Source organism: Gambusia affinis, linkage group LG01 (genome assembly GCF_019740435.1).
Source record: "Gambusia affinis linkage group LG01, SWU_Gaff_1.0, whole genome shotgun sequence".
NCBI classification, from domain to species: domain Eukaryota; kingdom Metazoa; phylum Chordata; class Actinopteri; order Cyprinodontiformes; family Poeciliidae; genus Gambusia; species Gambusia affinis.
The window spans coordinates 11,113,194-11,133,504 of record NC_057868.1 but is presented as its reverse complement, the minus strand read 5'-3'; the positions used below and the strand labels follow the sequence as shown (position 1 = coordinate 11,133,504).

General features: G+C 37.3%; 3 protein-coding genes across 5 annotated transcripts; 2 read left to right on the top strand and 1 right to left on the bottom strand.

The window, feature by feature from the left end:
- Positions 1-18: 18 nt before the first annotated feature.
- On the top strand, positions 19-3,597 carry taf10 (TAF10 RNA polymerase II, TATA box binding protein (TBP)-associated factor). Of its 2 annotated transcripts, none has more exons than XM_044131675.1 (5): positions 19-412; positions 2,048-2,205; positions 2,439-2,503; positions 3,080-3,194; positions 3,292-3,597. In XM_044131675.1, exons 1-5 carry the CDS (start codon positions 280-282, stop codon positions 3,379-3,381), a joined length of 561 nt encoding a protein of 186 aa, XP_043987610.1. In that variant the 5' UTR covers positions 19-279; the 3' UTR covers positions 3,382-3,597. The 2 variants fall into 2 exon arrangements, with proteins under 2 accessions (XP_043987610.1, XP_043987618.1); XM_044131683.1 differs by having other exon boundaries at positions 20-406.
- A 553-nt stretch (positions 3,598-4,150) lies between these two features.
- Positions 4,151-18,377, top strand: ppih (peptidylprolyl isomerase H (cyclophilin H)). 2 transcript variants are annotated; one of them, XM_044131654.1, is made up of 9 exons: positions 4,151-4,335; positions 14,306-14,370; positions 14,506-14,529; positions 15,580-15,624; positions 15,945-15,987; positions 16,699-16,791; positions 16,888-16,975; positions 17,079-17,119; positions 18,199-18,377. In XM_044131654.1, the coding sequence occupies exons 1-9, from the start codon at positions 4,270-4,272 to the stop codon at positions 18,265-18,267; spliced, it is 534 nt and encodes a 177-aa protein (XP_043987589.1). In that variant the 5' UTR covers positions 4,151-4,269; the 3' UTR covers positions 18,268-18,377. The 2 variants fall into 2 exon arrangements, with proteins under 2 accessions (XP_043987589.1, XP_043987596.1); XM_044131661.1 differs by lacking the exon at positions 4,151-4,335 and adding an exon at positions 13,093-13,432 and having other exon boundaries at positions 13,535-14,370.
- On the bottom strand, positions 6,943-10,293 carry si:dkeyp-100a1.6. Its single transcript, XM_044131641.1, has 2 exons — positions 10,166-10,293; positions 6,943-8,737 (listed from the first exon to the last, which is right to left on the bottom strand). Exon 2 carries the CDS (start codon positions 8,696-8,698, stop codon positions 7,589-7,591), a length of 1,110 nt encoding a protein of 369 aa, XP_043987576.1. The 5' UTR covers positions 8,699-8,737; positions 10,166-10,293; the 3' UTR covers positions 6,943-7,588.
- Positions 18,378-20,311: the final 1,934 nt, after the last annotated feature.

Below are 20,311 nucleotides of genomic sequence, written 5' to 3'. Positions count from 1 at the left end.
TCGGCAAAACCTCGAGTTTCTCCGGCAAATGCTAACTGGGTGGTCACGTGACAGAACTGTAGCATGACCTCAGCTTTCGGATAGACGGCAGCAGCAGATAAATCTATTTAAGAGGCTGGATTATGTTATTTTGATTTTCTCAAATATTTTTTTCTTCAGTTCTCAAACTTTAATAAAGAATTAGGGTTGCAACTAAATTGCACAGAGTTGTTTTTTTCTGCTTTTAGACACCTTTCCCGAGCTAGCTTACCGAGGGTTAGCAAGTTAGCTAAAATCGACATGAATATAGACAACGTAAATCAGTCTGTTACAAGTGGAGTCCCAGCTACGACCTCTTCAACTTCAAGTAACTGCATCGCAAATGACAATGCGACGACGAACGTCAGCAGCATCCCTTCAGTGACGAGTAATGGTAACGTTTTGTAACTTCGGCTAATGTTTATGTTGTCTGTGCTGTACTTGGTTTGTTTATCAGTCTGGGTGTATTTGTGAAGTCATTTAGCATTACAGAAACGTGCGTAGAATTTATTCCAACAACTGTCCTACAATGACAGTATAGTACTACTAAATTGCTAACAATCATACTTCAACTTTGTACATACCAAATATTACAAGTGTTGTTAGTTGCACCGGAAATGTGGAAGGTAGTTTTGCGGCTTAAAATGTTTTTGAATCCAAGTAAACCTAAACTTACGTTATTTGGCAAGTAAAAACATTGATGGATGCTAAGGAAAAATGAATTAGCTAAATTGAAACTAAGAATTTTATAAACATTCTAGAAATGTGGGAGTTGTGAAAACCTTTCTCTCTTTTATGTTTTGCTGTTTTGATGTACTTCACTTGGCTTGAAAATAAATCGAACAACGTCCAGAATGGAAAAAACTACACCGTCCACACGGATCATTTGACACTTTTGTTCTCCTACTAGTTTTTAAGATAAGAAGGCCGAACAAACTTTACATAGCATATTTTGAGTTTATCACAAATCAAATAAGGCTTTAATAATTCAATCTTTTATAGAATCTGAGAGTCTAGATAGAATATTTATACCAAGGTTTGAGCTATCTAAGTATTGTGGTTTTATATTCAGAAAGCCAAAGTATTCATTTCAGATTTGACAAGTTCCAAAAATGATTTCACAAAATGTCTCTTTGTATCTGTCTTTAGTGTAGAAAGATTCAGTTCAAGTTTGACCTTTCTAACTATCGTAGTTTTTAAACTGGACTCCACGTAAGATAGATGAAAGGGGGAAAAATTAAATCAAACAACAAAATATCCAGTTTCAGAAATAAACTTTTTCTCTAGAATCTCTAATACTTATAAAGAATTTAGTTCAAGTCTTACCATTTTAAGAATTTTAGACTTTGAGCTAGTTCTGACCAGCTATGCTCCATATTAATTTGAGGCAGTGAAATGTTCTCTCATTTCAATGTGAATGCAGTGAATTAGAATTAAACTTCAGAATAAAGTGCGCATTGATGGAGTGAATTCCTAGGCATGATAATTGATGATAAAAGTATAATAAATTAATTTGCAAGAAAAATGTATGTTAAGTAAAACATTTTGCTGCATAATTGTGTACAGTTAGAGATCGATATTTCCAAAAAACCCCAGCATCATCAATAAGAGTTTTGCAGAAAGAAAGGCTAAATGGACAATATAATAAGCTAGTTATGGAAAAAAATAAATAAATCTGTACAAGAATATCAAAAATGTATGGATTTGATTCACATCGTGGCAACTTAAATAATGTTTACAACAGACAGCTTTCTCCTCAGAAATGTACAAAAATATGTAAAGAAGTTGAATGTATCTATATATGTGTGTGTGTGTGTGTGTGTGTGTGTATGTATGCATGTATGCTTGTAAGTGATTAGATGCAAGTTAAAATACTGTAGTACAATTAAATGCGTTAAAACGTGGATAAAATAAACTTAAAAAGGGCCAACTGGAAATTGTGACATGAAAAGAGCTGATTTTCAAGATTCCTCCTGCTTCTTTAGAAAAAATAAAAGTGAAATATTTTTTCCAACTTTCTAACTTCCAGCTGGAGCTTCAGCCGCGGTGGTGACACCGTCCGCAGACTCATCGGTCTCTAACGGGGTTTACCTTCCAAGCGGAATCACTAATGGAGACATAAGGCCTTCCATCTCCACCATACCTCTGGCGGATTTCCTCATGCAGCTGGAGGATTACACTCCCACGGTAAAGACACTCGGCTTTTATCGAGAGCACACATCCTCATAAAAGGTCAAAACCAAGCAGATTTGTGGGCTGATTGTTGCCGAGTAACAGCATGTAGTAATGGTTACTTATTCATGATCCCATCTGAGAAGATGCACCCTGTGATCCTTGTCATGTTTTTTTACATAAGTTGAATTTATTCAAGGCCTGTGTAAATACATTTGCTAAATTGTTGTTTGTACATTTGGTTTTAGATTCCTGATGCAGTTACAGGATACTACCTCAACAGGGCAGGCTTTGAGGCTTCTGATCCAAGAATGTGAGTAGAATACACTGGGATTCCCTGCAGGAATTTGGCTGCATCTTTTGTCACTCAGCTCTCAGGTTCTTGGTCTAAGGCCTGAGCACCATTATATAAAAAAAAAACTATCAATAGATGAATATTGGGAATTTACCATCTGATTTTTGAAAATGTATTAGTGGACCTAAAATAATATGGTTGTAGAGTAGTCTTTTTAGTTTTCTATTTGTAGTCATCTACAGTTGCCATTGGAGAAGCTTTGCACCCCTCAAGAGTTGTATTTCTGGAGTAATTTTGCATCTAAAGTAAAAGCAGACACAATACACATCTCAAGTTTTTTTGTTTTTTTTTCAAAAATATTTACAATACATCACGTTATTTCATTTTTTTCTATTGTAAAACTCCTAGACCATTTGTTTTCCTATTTTAGATTTGATTAATTTAAAACAAAGGATTTACAAACTTATCCTCAGTCTTTAAAGATGCAATGAGCTCTGAGGTTCTTTGAACACAACTCCTGTGAGGTTTTTAACCATTGAAGGCAAGGATTAGTAAAAAAAAACACCGTAATGATTTTCTTTGGTATCTTTGCAGAATCCGCCTGATCTCCCTTGCTTCTCAGAAGTTTATCTCAGACATTGCCAACGATTCCCTGCAGTACTGCAAAATGAAGGGAACTGCTTCTGGAAGCTCCAGGAGTAAGACAAAGGTGAGGCCCAATGTAGCACTTTGAAATTTAAGATTTTCAATGATGCGGATGGAGGATGTTGATGGCTGTTTTGTGATTCCTCTCTTTTGTCCCGTAGGATAAAAAGTACACACTGACAATGGAGGACCTGACACTTGCCCTCTCTGAATATGGTGTGAATGTCAAGAAACCTTATTACTTCACATAGAACTCATTTCATAAACCTTTTTGATTATTGTTAGCAATGAGTGTCCTGCTAGCCTCCTAGAGTCTTTTGCCAGCTTTATTGACAAATGTTTTTCGACCATGGTTTGGTACAGCTTTGTAAAATCTTAAGCTTGTCAAGTTTTGTGAAGCTTTCTTTTCATTTAGTTAAATTGTAGAATTTTGTTTTATGACGAAAATAAAAATATTTCCAAAAGAATGCAATTGTTTTTTGAGTGGTGAAACTGTTTTTAAACCCAATATCTTTGATGTTGACAATACATTTAGTGCTTCCTTATGTTATGATCATGATCATTTTTATCTAGCATCAAATGAAAATACCTGTTTAAGAAGTTATCCTGAATAACCTCCTTTCTTGTGTGAAACTGCACTTGCGAGGGAATATGTCCACTGCATCTGTTTTTTTTTTTTTTTAGATTTGTTTTCTGCTCTACAGAAAAGTATAAGCCAGCTTTATCAAGTCATGTAAATAGTATTGAATAATATGGAGTTTGAGTTCTATTTCATCCCTACTGACCGCCAGAGGGCGGTGCTGAAAGCACTGAATCTCTGGCGGTCATCCGGGATTCATAGAACCGTAGTTACATACGTAACTTTCGTTTTATTTGGAAAGAGTGCTTCTATATTTCCCAAAAATACTAAGTGTATTTGCCTTAAGTTTACTTTTGCTACCTTATGTGACCATCAGAGGGCACCCTAGTGCAAGCGCTCGCTTTCGCGCTCGTCTCTTGAGTCGCAGTATTTATACTGTCTCTCGTGAGCTGCCGTCTGTTTCATCTGCGCATGCGCTGAATACTCGGACCATTCAAATAATTCATGTGTGAACTTTATATATATTTTTTAATTTAATAAAGCAAGCAGAGCACAAAAAATGTCTGTTCAACCCTCCAACCCCAACAACCCGATTGTCTTCTTCGATATCACCATAGGAGGACAGGTGAGTTTAAGTTCCCCGCTAACGTCGAGTCGATGTCACTGCTATTCACCAGCCTCGACTTAACGTGACTTTCACACGTTAAGTTGTGAAACGCTGCTTTTTGAGCTGCGTTAAATGCGTCCAAATTACTCTAATTCGGTTTCTATGCGTATTTTGCAACAATTAGCGAGAGCCCGACATGCTTTCTCTAACAGTTTTTCGTTTGCTGAGCTAAATGTAGCTGTGTAAAGCAGACAAAGTCAGCGCTATGGTTGTGTGTACATAGTTACACATGAAAAAACGAGACATTTGGAGGCTCTACTAACTTTTGCCTCAAAGGTAAATGTACTTTCCAAGGTGTTATTGGACACCATACATATGAGACGTAATACAGCACCCTAGCTAGTAGTAGCTTTCATTGCCCTGTTCTTTGTTACTGAAATCCCCTTTAATGCATGTATACATGAAGGTTTATTCAAATAAACAGGTAAAATAATATCAATCACTGCTAGAGCGAGCATTATTAGTAATCAGCTAGAGATTTACCAATCAAGTCGGCCAATGATTCTCTCTTATTGGTGATGGGCAGGTTAAATGATGAAACATTTCGTTTTGTTTGGCCTTGTTCAATACATGCATCTAAATGGAAACCTCCCACAGTTTTGGTAGTATATGTATATGCACCAACTTACCACTTGCACCTTGATTCGCTTTTGCTGCTTGGGAGATATTGTTTAATTCATAAATGAAGTTAATCTTGTAATTCCTTAGTTTCTGTTTTAAGAGATTCAAAACAGAACTGTCCTAGAACCCGCAGCACAGTTTTGTTCCATTGTAATGGCTATACCACTTTTTAAAAAATGGTATTTGCCATGAACAGCCTTATCAGTTCATCTATACTATAGTCATTTTGTGATGTTCACAGTTGCACAAAACTAAATTCTATCTATGTTAATTTATTTTAAAGTCAATTATTTTAAGAAAATAATTTTCTATAAAGTCTGGCACTAACATCACTGTGTTCTAAACATGCATATGAAAAGTTAGACTATGCATTAAAATATAGTTTATATATCGTAAAAATAACTTTTAATGTGATTTCCAAATGAATTTATGGTATCAAGGGATTTTGCAAAATTCTATTTAGAGTTGAAGTATTTTGTTTGGCTAACTTTTGGCTTGCAAGTTACTTTGACACCTGAGATATATAAGATACATTGTGTAGCCGTAGTGTGTGTCGCAAAACATATTTTGAGCTTTTGTTGACACTTTTAGAATCAGAAGGGCACAACAATACAACTTCCTCCCAAACTTACCTGGACGATTGCTGAGTCGGGTGAAAAGTCCAGACCTTCAGTTGTTACTTCGGCGCTTTACGTTTTGCACAGTGTATTGTCACAATACAGTGTGGGATTAATAACTGGATGAGGGATAAAAGCAACACACACTAACATAAAAAGATATTGGAGGATCTGTCAAAGTTTATTGTAGATGATTTTCAAACTGTATCTAAATCTCATAAAGCACTGTGTGTTTTTTGTTTTGTTTATTTTGTCAGTAATTTCTGGTCCAAAATATAGTGTCTATCAAAATGTACACTCCCCTCATTGATTTTTAAAATAAATTTAATGCGGAATTTGTCTAGTATAAGTCAAATGAAAAGTAAAAATCTACCAAGAGAAATGAATAAAAATATAAAACATTGCCTGGTATGCAGAGCCTGAAATTCTGACTTTGTATAACCACTTTTCCTTTTAATATGGAAAAGGTTAAACATTTCTTTTATAATGTTCCTTCCTTTTATAAGGTTTAACCATTGGGTGCACACCTAACATAAAGCATATCAAACCTGTTCAACCAGAAAAGTGCAGCCTTTCTTACTGTTTCTCATCCCTACCGCTCTCTGTTGTGGTTGAGAGTGGCAGCTATAATACTGCTCTTAACAAGGAGCGGTTGCTATGAAACTGCTCTCAACAAGGAGCGGTATCATCCGGTCCTTGTGACAACAAGGACATTTACATTTCAGCATCGTAGCAAAACTACATCTAAATGTACAGAAGAACGTCTTCATGACTGAAAACTTGCATCTTTGGAATTGCCGATCTAAAGTTCAGAACTAAATCTGACAGAGAATCTTTAGGTTCACCTGAATAGAGATTTTTGAGAACTTTCGCATGATAGAGGGAGTAGAAGGTCTTTCCAAATTAAAATGTGTGACGTACAGCCAAAAGGTGCGAAGGTTGTGCACATTTTTGCAACCAAATTGTTGCAACTTTTTCTATATTTATGCGCCAACATAAAAACTTGAGCCGCTATTTGATATAATATTGCTTATGTGGCCAATAAGCAGTATTTACCGTTATTACATATATTTTACTACCCATTTGACACCTTGAAAAAAAAACAATCACGCCGCTGACATCATCACTGCTGCAGTTAAACTCCCCACAATTCAACGTTGCATCACCGTCACATGACCCACCTCCAGCCTCTCCTTTCAAAGACAAATGGCAACTAGATGGAAAAAAATATAGTTTGTTAATATTAACCAAGTTTCACTTATTGAACCAACACCTGCATGCTAAAAAATGACTAACATTGTCCAATATTATTGTTAAAGCACATATGTTGTTAATCCCCAAAGTAAATTTTTTTTTATCCTTTCTGTCCGAGTTTTTGTTTTCAGTTGAATTATACAGGATACATCTTTCATTAAAGGTGCAAAAAATTTCTAAATTCCTCATGCTCATTTTTTGCATCGCAAAACCTAATCTCTTAGCAGAAATGATTTATACTCCTTTTAAAGCATAAATAGTATGCGATGCTAAATATATCTAAAAGAGGCAAAATTATAGATTTTATTTTTTATTATTATTTTTTGATAAACGTGTATCAGTTGAGTCCACAAAGTTAAAATAAAAGAAGATAAAGTGATCTACTACATTTTGGGGTCATTGCAAATTTCCCTCCCTGCACAGTAAACAGTTGCAACATTTTGCTGCGAAGTTCAACTTCAGAATTCTGGACCAAAATGGCACCAGTGAAATGGCATGCAGTGAAAAGTTAGCAGTTCATTTAAAGCTGCCATTAATCACCTCTTGGCTTCTGGAGAGGACGATCTGTGGAGATTCGTTTCTGAGCCTAACTTTTGTAACATTCAGCCACGAGCAGGATGAAGTAACAACCACAGATTCAGATCACTGATCGATTCATATGCCGGAGGACTTTCATTTAGTCTGGATTGCTGTGTCGTTGGGCGACTTATTTATTTTTTCTACACATGAAATGAATTGCTCTTCTTCTCACATGGTGGTTTAGACACAGCGGTAGGCGGCAGAAACCTTCGTATGTCTTTGCTTAAGTGCCAGTAAACCTGCCATGAGCACACGTTCTCTGGTAGACTGCTGTAAGGCCCCTTTGTGTAGCTCTTTGCCCAGAACACCAAAACCACCAGGAGGCTGTTGGAGCACTCCAACCACAGAAGGTTTACTCCGAGGTGTGTGGGTACTCCAAGTCCGCAGATCAGGCAAGAGACAGACATCAGAAGATACGGCATCCAGAACAATATAAAGCCAAGTGTCATGCTGAACCACAGAGGAGGCCTCGTCAGGCTGTTCTCCTCGGGATATTCCTCCAGTCTGGTTTTTGTTTCTGGGTTGGGATTCCAGGTTGAAGCGAGGAGCAGATCGCTCCCCATGTTCTGCTGCTGCTCCTGTGCTTCAAGCATCCTGTCGACTTCTCCCATCCACTGGGGAATTCTGGACCAAAATGGCACCAGCGTCAGCAGGCACGCCATGAAAAGTCCGAAAGTAAAGATTGTGATCACTGTTGACTCTGTCACTTTACAGAGAAGCACCTTTATCTCCCCCAAAGAATCCAGTTCCACCAGTTTGGCGTAATCGGACTGAAGTGAGTTATGAATAGCAACCGCCCAAACCACCAAGGTCAAGATTACATTTCTAAATGTTTTCCATAACACTGATGCATTGCTCATAAAGGTGTCATCTAAGGAGTAGTCAATGAAGCCGAGGATCAACATAGGGAGTGGCAGAGCTCCATATGTTGTTGAGGCTGTAGCCAACAGGAAGCAGGTCGACACCAACGACTTCTCTGGGCCGAGAAACCAGGCAACTCCCATTAACAATGTAAGAAGAAAATCAGCCAGCAAAACGGACAGGCTGCAGACGCTTAAAAAGTACATATACTTTTTCGGGCTGCATGAGTAAAACACAGCTGTGTCCAGTCCAAACTTGATGAGCAAAAGCAGAAAGTACTTATTGGTGACGTCTGTGTATTGGTTGGACGCTTCGTCCCACTGCTTGATGATGGCAAACATTTTCGCATTTAGACTGTCCTCCAAAGATGAGGAGCACCCCGGAAGCATTTATGTGAAGAGTCTGGAGTAAAGGTGCTCCAAGAAAATCTGCAGAGGACAAAACAGAATCCTTAGACAAATTTCTCATGAATTTAAGACTTCTTAAAATACTGTTGAATTGGAGGTACTTTATTCTATGTTGTAGTTAGAAAGGACAGTCTTAATGGAGATCATAAGCAACAACAACTGATCATTTTTAAACAGTAGAGATGCAAAGATCTGTCTTTTTATTGCAGATTCATTGTTTTTATTCTCAGGAAGAATTCTCTGCGTGAACGTTTAATTTGATTTGTTTTATTTATCTCAAAAACAGGCAATAATTTTGATGCCTGCAGTGTGAGTTTTCTATAATGCACTAATTAAATTCCTCATTCTGTTATTGATTGATACCTGTCATTTTTAATTCCTCGTGATTCTAAATTACTAGTTTTTCTGGCTGTTTACATGATTGTACACTTCTGATAATTTCTTTCTGTTTCTCTTGTGGTTAAATGTCTTTCTGTTTTTAATCTCTGTAAAGCACTTTGTCTTACACAATACAGCAGCATTATTCTGTATAAGCTATTTATAGCAAGAGAGACTCACTGTATTTCTTTGCTAAGCCCAAGATTTCCCCCTATTTGACTTTTTAGATACAGTTTTAACCAATATTCTTTACAATTTTATAATCAGGATTTACAGGATTATTCGTCTTGATACCTTACTATATATTAAATACTTTTATCAGTAATTTACAGAAAGTGTGTCACACTGATCAAACTTTAAAGCCCCCAAATTTTAACCATGGTTGGCATGAAATTAGTCAGAAATTTAGCTAACTATGAACTCAACTACCAGCTTATTGGAGTAACTTGTTTCCACTTTAAACTAATTAACATATTTTGACCAAATGGCTTCACAGTTGTCAAAAAGTAAAAGTTTTCTTCTGTAAATGATCATGTAGCACTTGCAGCTCTAAATGGCATTTATTTAGTTTTGGATTGTAAAGGTTGCAGACCCCTGCTTTAGGCTATAAAGTCATACCATGTTTGTCCGGAAATGTTTTAAAACTTTCAGAAATCCTACGCTTCCTCCTCTGTTCGAAAATGCCTGCTATTAGCATGTTAATAAACATCCTGGCTGATTTCAAGCTGTTAAAAGATTTTCTAGTTTTCTTTTTTGTTTTTGTTCTGTTTTTTAAACCTGTTGTACTGGAAACTAGTTGATACATTTTTTTTTTAAATGTAGCAGACTTTTCTTTAGTTTTAGTTTATGTAAAATGCCCTTCAGTGTCCCATCAGATCTGCATTTGAAGCGTTTATACTTTTTCCTGTTGCAGCTGTTTGGATACAATCTTTCAATCCTTTCTGAACACCAGTATCGCAATACTTGTCTTGTACGCACATTAAATTTTAGCCTTTGCCTCATGCAGAGCAAACACTCAAGACGCTTTATGAAAGACAATAAATGTCATAATAAAGTAAAATGGTGGAGTACCTCTCTGCCCAGGATTCTTCTTTCTTTAGTTCAGTGAACTTCAGCAGATACGCCCGTCCAGCAGGATGCTGTTCATGTTCTGTGAGGAATGTCCCCGAGTGGAGTAGCTTCCTTGAAAACTGCTCCTTCTCTGGCTCCTCCTTTTCATTTCTGCTGCAAATGACCCAGGGACACACCTTTCAGGTTTTCAAGGAAGCCTGCCATTTTCTAAATGTGCTTTAGGTAGTTCTTCTATTATTATGATTGCTTTTGTAGCTTATGTTATCAAAAATAATTACCTGGGTGAAGTCACTCCCTGTGTGCACATTTAGTTGCACAATTACTTTATTGTTACAACACAATTCCTAGAAAGGAGACTAGTTTTGAATATTGAAAGCCTACGGTTGCTTCTTTGAAATATTGTTGTCCCAACGGTTTTGGCTTATGTTGTTTTTGCATATTGTTTGCGTCTCTTGTTTGCTCTCTGTGGGGAATCTTCCTGTTTTGCTTTGAGCGTTGTTAAGTAGGGACGCAACTATGGCAGGGTTCCATGGAGTTTGAGTTTTGCAGCATGATAGGTGAAACTCTTGTTCTCCCTTCTGTACAGCACACCTGCTGCCTCTTCTCAAATTCATCCGTTTCCTTTTATCCTACTTCTTGGAAGAGACAGAATATCCTGAGATTCTTTTGGTCGTCAAAAGATCTGCTTTCTATAAAGCAAAAAACAGTCTTTAATGTAAGGTAAATAAGTCCTACCGTCTGCGGAAGTCAGACCGTGGTCAGAAAAATCCTCACTCGGATCAGAAGCGCCGTGTTTGACATTTTATCTGCTTTACGCGTTTGCCTTTGAGAGGCAAAGTGCTTTGTACAGTCTAAACAGCAGCAGTAGGAAATCCAATAGCTGTTTTGTCTTACTTTGAGTTATTTGCATTTAGTGGAGAGAGGGTTGTCACCAATGTCGTCAGGACAGATCTCTTTTTGTGTGCTTGTACTTCTGTGTGAATTTATTTATGCACACAGACACGCACATTATATTGGATGTCCATGGCTGTCCTGTTTCCAGTTTCCTGGGGAAGAGAGGACTAAACTTCTTCATACATTTGCTTTTTCTGTACACACATGTACAAAAAAGCAAAACAAATATATTATGTTTTAAAGTTTAACGTCAAGACTGTTGTTGTTTTTTTTTTTTCAATAACGTGTTCTTTAGGTTATTGCTTGTAAATTATATCAGAAATCATCAATTCTTCTACATGTCATTTCAGCGGCCGCCCGGTATCTGTAACTAGTTCTTGTACTTTTATTGGCCTTTATTTGATAGTTGATTGACAGGAAAGTAGGTTATAGAGAAGGGAAAGACATGAGACAAAGGTCGCCAGGCTGGGATTTGAACCTGCGACAGCCACGTTGAGGACTAAGGCCTCCATATGTGGGTTGTGCTTAATTCCTGCGCCAGCACAGCACACCCTAGTTCTTGTACTTTTAACTTAGTGTAAATAAATCTGGTAGATGGTCAAAATTAAAAATTCTCCAAAAAGCTGATTGTTTAAGTTTGCACACCAAAGTACTTTGTTGAATTTCTGATTGAAATTCAGCATTTGAATCAGAAGTAGTTCCATCTCACTTCTTCACGGGGTAATATTTGTCCCCAATTCTTTGAAGAAATTTTACAAATTTTTCACAATTTCAAGACGTTTCTTGTCCACAGCTTTTTTCTTTCAGGTGAATCCAGTTTGACTGTTGGGATTAATTCTAGACTCTGAATCACTGTGAAGCTCAGAAATTAAGTCCTTTCTTATCTTTAGCTTTCTAGCAGACATCTAAAAGTTTTGGCTCTAACCAGACATTAGTGATTGTTTGCAGAGTCATGTACCTCCACAAAAAACCCACTTCAATCTGGAAAAAAGTAATCCCAGTTCATGATGATACCATAACCATATTGCACTATGGATACAGTTCTCTACTGGTAATCTGCAGTGTAGTTTCTGTGTTCAACTTACTTTTTGGAATTGTGGAGAAAAGTTTAATTTTAGACTATGGTGCATTTCAACAAGGCTTTGAAAGATTTGGATGTTTTCTTTACATGAAGATGCTTCTGTTTGGCCACTGCCAAGTCCTAACAAGTGGAGAAAATAGGATATCAGAGTCATGTTTCGAACTCGTATTCAGTTACAGTGGGGGGATATAATAATCTTTGAACAGAGGGGCCCCTAATTTTCATTGAAGGTTCACCACAAATGTAAGAGACTGAATGTAAAAAAGCAGGCTTGCAGCAGTTTCAGCTTCAGCTCCCTCCAGTACGGTGGCAGACAGGTGCAAATGCGCAGCAAAAGAGAAAACATGCAAACAAAAAAAAAGACACCCCCGAATGAAATGCAGCAAACAAAAAAGAAAACACCCACGAATGAAATGCAGCAAACAAAAAGAGAGACGCAAACAAAAAAGAAGACGCCCCCGAATGAAATGGATTCAGTTCTGGAGACGGGCTCAGCTGCTCCAGGAACTCAGAGTACTTCTTAGAAAGACTCTCCTTAGTTCCCCTCCCTGTGGGTTTCAGGTCATTGTCATGTTGAACAATCCAGCCACAACTTATCCTCACTGCTCTTGCTGAGAGAAGGAGATTTGTTGTCCCACAATAAATTTACTTTGGGTATTAATAACTATTATCAAGTCAATTGTTAACCGAGTTAGTCGTTCAGAGTAATGATTAATAGGTCAGGGCGGCACCCGATAATTAGCCAGGTAGCTCCGTCCCTGTCAATTAATATTAATGGTTCCCTGACTATTGAGGTGTTGTATTATAAAACAATACATAAAGGAGTGACCCATTTGTGTTGTATATGGGTGTAACAAGTCCAGCACCCATATACAGAAAAAACACTCCCTCTCAGTCTTGCAGTTGAGATGAGCGTTCGCCGGGAGAGGCAACTCCTGTGTTGTCTTCTCAGGCCAGCGGAGGAGCAAACCCGCCGTCAACATTATCAGAGACTTCTTGGGAATCTGCAGCTCGTTCCAATCCTGTCTTTCAATAGGTGAAACAAACCAGGTTCCGAGTTATTTACAGCCACAGTCACTGGATACACAAACAGCCAAATAATTCATTTTGGGTCCAGGGTTTCTTCAGAGACGCAGTCTTCTACCTGACCAGCGAGGTCAAGGTGTCACGTGCGTTTCCCTCCCAGTGCCAGCTAGTTGTACGGAAAAAGAACAAAATTCTTCTTCAAGCCGAAGATCTATGATGTCATCAGGATTTCAGCTCTGATGCCAGCATTGGGTATCTGATACCATGTGTGTGTATTTGCATTCATAAAAATTCTCCGATACCAGAGTGATGTTAATTTCCTTTCCTTCTAACAAACAGTATTACTGGTTCTTTGTGCTTTAACCCAGGCAGAGGCGATGATGCGCTATAAACTGAATGTCAGCCACATAAAATGAAGAACACGACAATGGCAGCTGAGCTGATCAAACCATATAATGGCAGCAAACCCCCTGCTCTCTTCTCACTACAGCTCCTCTCCGACAGTACAGCCTGCTGTGAATGTGAAGGCTTGTTGGCCACTGATGACGGTTTTACTGTTTAGTTTCTAGTTCCTGGTTTCTGTCGAGGACTAAGGCCTCCATATGCGGGTTGTGCTCTACCCTTACACCACGATAGCACCTCTCTCAGATGTTTTTCATCAGTTTTAGAGAAGCATTCATAATGTTCCTGTTGTGCAATATTGTAGCTAGTTGTTGATAGCCGTGTTCACGTTACCATGGTGAAGGGATATTTTCTGCTCTTTTTTTTTTTTTTTTCTTGCTGATAACATTGTGTAGCGAGATTACTTTGATCCATTGTATCTACTCTGAAACTGTGTCTTTAGAAAAAGGCTGTTAATATTTTAAAAATCTGCTCGGCAGCTGAACTTAATCAGATCAACTATAATAGATGTTAGCAGTGTACCAATAAAAAGATAAAAATTTAAATTAAATCAAAAGCTGCTTTCATCGAGACTTGTAGAGTTTAATGGCTGCCCATTTGCACGGCTGGGTTATACCTGCGTTTTCGACATATTCAGTTGACCTGTACAAGATGAAGTGGATATATCTACACTTTTGAGATCCACTAAAATTTGCTGTCTCCTCGTTTCACTCAACATTATCTCAACTGTGCGGCAGGATGTCGGACGGATGAAGATAGAGCTGTTTGCTGATGTGGTTCCAAAGACTGCTGAGAACTTTCGGTAAGGAACAACCTGGTAACACATCATCGCCCCTTTAATTCATTGCTTGTGGTTTGGGTGCATACATCACATGTGAACAAAATTCAGGCAGTGGATTTTAAACCTGTTGCTAATGTTTTCCTCCCTTCCTCACAGGCAGTTCTGCACTGGAGAGTTCAGGTAAGGCAGCTTCACACACGGCACAACACCACATCCATGTGGTTCTGCATGCATTCATTGGCAACTCTAAAGGTAAATGATATAAAAGACCTTACAGGAAAGTCATATTTTATTAAGATAGCAGGCTCTCATGGTGAATAAGTTTGAAAATCTGATATTTAATTTCTTTTTTTTTGCCAAATTCACTTTTGGCAAAAAATGACTTAAATCATTATTTTAGGAAGGTGACAATATTAGTTTTAGACACAATAATCAGTGACTTTAAAAAAAAAGTATCCCTGCTTGTCAATGCTCACACAACTGCTTTTTCCATGGAGCTCACAGTCCCACGTGGAGTATCTGGTACTAAAAAAGCACAGTTCCAGTCCCCGAAGCATTTAGCAACTCAACACGTTTATTTTTGATGCCAGGGAAAAAGCATTTTCTACTTTCTTCTTTCATCATCCTCAAAAACAGTTGGTTAACCAGTAGATATCTTTAGGTTATAATAATAGTATAAGTACATTTGTAATTAATGTAGCTTCGGTTTCATTTAATATAAAAGGCAATACAGAAATGAAGAACCTCTCACCAAATGAATCCTGTTTGTTTCATCAGATAATGTAATAATCTGATTATGTTCAAAAATTGTGTCTTGAGGTTACTGAAGTTTAATTTAACTGCTTTAATTTGCCTTTTTTTCCCCCCAACGTCGTACATAACAAGAATGTTGCTAAGACACAATACAGAAACTCCTAGCAAAAAGAGCAGCAGTGTCAGGTGTTTAAATGTGAAATAAGAAGTGTTTGATTCAAGATAGTGATCCTGTTGACTTTTCTGTGACACAATCGAGTATCTTCATTCCCATCACAAAATTAAATTCTATCAGCTCAACATAAACGGACACAGTGGAAAAGATAATATCAGCTCCATAATATTTAATTGTGCCTGAGTTTGCGGAGTCACACAAAATTATTCAAACAGCTGCAAAAGGCACCGAAACCATATTTTGGAGCACCCTGGCTGAATTTTTTTAACATTACATTTCTTTCTCCATCATTTGCGCTGCAGGAAGGATGGCGTTCCAATTGGCTACAAAAGCTGCACTTTCCACAGGTATGTGACAGAGCCAAATGATTGCTAGTTAAACTATACTGAAACAGAAGAAAAAGACCACACCACAGACTTATGCACCCAGGTCTTATCGGGTTTAATACTTTTTTTCCCACTGTATTCATTGGGAATCTAAGATGTCTTACAAAGTGAAGTTTGAGTCCAAAGAATATTAAATTTAAATCTTTTTGGTTATTTATGTTTTTCACATTCACCCCGGATCTGCAATCATAGTCATTGGTTTTCTGACTGAAGGCTCTTTGAATCAAGCAGCTCAACCTAGTTCACCTTTTTAGTACACATTTTTCTCTGTTTACCTCCAGGGTGATCAAAGACTTCATGATTCAAGGTGGAGACTTTGTAAATGTAAGTACATGCACACACTTCCTATTTTCTGGTTCAAAATCCTTGCATTTTGTGTGGAAGGTTTTAATTAAGGTGTAAGTAACCCCAGGTTTTTATCTTTTTTGTTGTTTTGTTTTCCGCTTTGTTCATTACTAGAGTATTGATGTAAAACCTATTGTAACCTTGACCATGTCGAGATGGGATTTTCTTTCGTAATACCCCAACTTTGTGTATAATCCACTGGGAAAACTGTTGTCAAATAGTAATTGTCGTAGTTGTCATGTATGTAATATAGAATTTTTCTTTGAATTCACTGAATTTCTGTTGAATCCTTTTTAGCTTATTTGTGCTAAGCTTAACTTACTCAATCAAAAAATATAAAAGTTGAAATTCATCAGTAACATCACTTTTTGTAAGGTTGAGAAAACTCAACCAATTTTCTTCTTTTTCTGTATTACAGAATCAAAATATCAAGAACAACTACTCCCATTTTGTATTCTCTCTGTTAGAAGATTTGCTAAAATGTCACATTTTACTCCAGAAACGGACCCATCTAGAGTCAGTATTGATTACAACTTAGTTAATAAAGATTGCTGTTAGGACAGGAAGAGGACAGTTTGGTCTGAGCTGGATAAAACAATTGTGTCTCCCTCTTGTGGTTCTGGAGTGAATTACACTTTTTTTTTATCTAGACAGACTTCTAAAATAGTTCCTGTTTGTCCTTTGCTAAAGGGCGATGGTACCGGTATCTGCAGCATCTACAGGGGTCCATTTGCAGATGAAAACTTCAAAATGAAACATTCTGCTCCTGGACTTCTATCCATGGTATGTGTGTGGGTGAATGCTATTAAACTATTATTCCATCCTCTGCAGAAAGAAAAGTGTTACAAAATGTTTCTGTTCAAATAATTTCTTATTCAGGCAAACAGCGGACCGGGGACAAATGGTTGCCAGTTTTTCATTACCTGCACTAAATGTGACTGGTTAGATGGGAAGCACATTGTTTTTGGTGAGTCAATTTACAAAATGTACTTATTTACACTTATGCGCTCATCATTTTTTACACCAACATAATTCCAGTCGGGCTGACCCCAGATTCTTGATTGTTTTAGGAAAAGTGGTGGATGGTCTTCTGATCATGAGGAAAATTGAGGTAAAACTTCACAAAATACTTACTCATTTTTGTGCCTCTTGTCTTTCATCCTTTTAAATGAAATGCTGGATTTCATACGTAGATATGTCAAAATTTCTGGCCAATAAGAGCTGTTTTGTGTATCAGTGCCCATACCAATGGATCTGCATGATCAAAAACACTGTTTGAACTACCTAATTTTATCACAGAAAAAAAAGAGCTAAAATTAATAATTTTACTTTTAAGAAATGTCACAACAGAATCATCGAGCAATTTAAAAATCCACACAAAAAAAAATAAATAAACAAAACTAGACCTGAGTACACCGCTGTTGTTTTTGAAGCATATTATGCTTACAATAAATGTCCTCACTAGTATTCCTCTGACAGAGAGACAGAAGTCGACATTTTACCTTAACAGAACCACATAAAGCAGATCTGCTGGAACAGTTCCAGTTTCACATTTTCTTCACATAATCGGAGGAGGTGCCAGATTTCTTCAGTCATTCAAATATAATGTCCAAATGATAAAAAAAAGTATGAATTTCATCAAACCCGTGAATTTAGGTTTACCTAAAATGAAAAGATGACATCATACATTCTCGGTTATAATGAGACTTATGAGAAATATTTAATTGGTCAACATGAGATCTGATAAATGTGAAAGTATTATTGAATTTAGAAACAACAAACATGCAACTAGCCAACTGTTTGCCTTCAAACTGTTGAAATTCATCTTGGGACGATTGTAAATAATTTTCATGACTTTCATGGTAATTCTCTTTTATTTCCATTTTAGTGATGTTTTTTTAATTTGTGACTTTGAATGATTCTAGACCAGAAGCTGTTTTAGTAGAAAATAAACTTTATTGTGACTATTTAGAGAAAAATTTGAGGTTTCCAGCCATGCCGAATATGCCCACCATAAATTAGCGAACTGTAGAAATGAGGCGTTAGATTCACTGAAACGTTCAAAACGTTCCTTCTGTGCCGGATGAATTTGATGATTCTGAGGCACAAAGTCTTCACCGATTGTTGATGCTGATTGTTGCTTTTTAGATTTAGTTTTAATTCTCAGTTTGTTATTCTTCCCTCAAACAGAACGTCCCCACTGGACCCAACAACAAACCAAAACTGCCAATCCTCATCGCGCAGTGTGGAGAAATGTGATGTTTAATTTTAAAATGCATTTTGTGAGACCCGATGAGCTTTCCCATTCTTTTCTCTCTCTCTCTTTTTTTTTTTTTACACAAAAAATGCAATAAATTGTACTTTTCTAATTTTGATGTTCTGCCTGGTTTATTTAATCATTTCTTCCTTTCCAAATTTGAAAATATTTTTTACAATCCATAAAACATTACAACTGTGTTAATCTGTTTAAAGCAGTCTACTCTGTTTTTCTTTCACGTCTCCAATTCATCATCGGAATATAAAAACGTCCCCCGGGTGGATTATGAACTTGATCTCGGTGTTTGGGTGATACGTAGCTGCATGGACACACACAGAGGTGTAAAGTTGTACTCTGAGGAGATGCGGGATTAATGTCAACCTTATCCATGGAGCAAATTAGGGCACACTCTCCAGTGCCAAGCAATCCTCTGTTGAACTTATGGCTACCCCTTCTATCCCAGCCAAATCCAAGCTTCAAGCCCCCCTCCCCCATACTCCCCTTGAACATCTTTCTCTTGGCACAAAAGGATCCTTTCAGATGGAGACTCTCTTCTTATAGAGGCAGGAAGAGGGTTTTCTTTTCTTTCTTTTTTTTTTTTTGAAAGGAGGTTTTCTCCATGGGGAGGCTTTCTGAGGAGGCTCATTTTTGTGTGTGGGAGAGCGGAGCTCTGCAGTTTACAGCAGAGCTTCACACGTCGGCCTTTGCTTGTAAATGGTGCCAGTGGAGCTTTAATTACCATGACAATGTTTGTGAAGGGGTGGGAGGGTAAGCGGGTACTATTGGCTCTTCACTCTTTGCTAGAGAAAAAGGAAGTTTTCTCAACTCGCACAAGATGGCTGACTTTTATCATTTATACCGAGTGGAAAAATTAAGTCATGTGGTGTTCTATCAATTCTGAGTTATGTCAGCTTTTATTTACTTTTGCAATGCCTTTCTCATATGATGGGTACTCCATTTCTTAGGAACTTCATTGGTGTCAAAGACATCACTACAATAGATTTAAGAAAGTACAACACATGTTTGAAGCAGTACTCAAAAAAATCTACCTGGGCTGAATATGTTCTACAGACTAAATTTATAGATGGAAAATCTTGAGCAACACCAAGATTGCTTCATTCATTCAGTCTGTTAATGAATGAATGAATGTGGCAACAGTGTCGTGCAAGAGTATTCCTAACCCTTCGAAGTTTTACACATTTTGTCATGTTACAAGCACTTCAATGTACTTTATATGAAAGCCACACATAAAGTAGCACACGTTGGCAAGCTCTTTAATTTGCAAAGTTTCTACAGTTCTTTAGAAAGAAATTGGAGATGTCTGCACACAGCAGTCTGTCCATTTTACTCCCATGCTCCAAAATGTAATCTACTGCAACCAATTGCCTTTAGAGGTCATTTAATTTGAAATTATACTCCAAATATGAGTTTAATTATGGCTTCTCCTGTTAAGGTTTAAAAAATTTTAAGAGAGCATCAGAGATTAAACATTAACACGAAGACCAAGGAATACACTATAAAGGCTAGGGGATAAAGTGGTGGAGAAGCTACAGCAGAATTCTGAGGGGAAAAAAATCCAATGTTTTGAACATCTCAAACTGTTGCCATTCACCTTACATGGCTGGCCAAGAAGGCCACAGTTAGTCTGGAAGAGCTGCAATCTGCAGATATCCACAGCTCGTGTGAGAAGAATCTGTCCCCAGAACAATAATTAATAGTGCATTTTACAAATCTGGTCTTTACAGAAGAGTGTAAAAACAAAATAGGTTGTTGAAAGAAATATTTAAGAACTCCTGCTAACAATTTGTGTCAGTCTACCACATAAAATCCTTGTCAAATACATTTATGTTTCTGGTGATGTGACAAAATGTAAACTTCAAGGATTGTGATATATCTGATAGTTTGTGTATACTGAATTTCAGTGATTTGGCTGTATTGTGGTTAGATGCTTCATAACGCTGCATAGCTGTTAATTTTAAGGGCTGTTTATAAGATGGTAAGTCCTGGCACTAATTAAAGGGACTTTAAAATCTTTCATGCAGATTG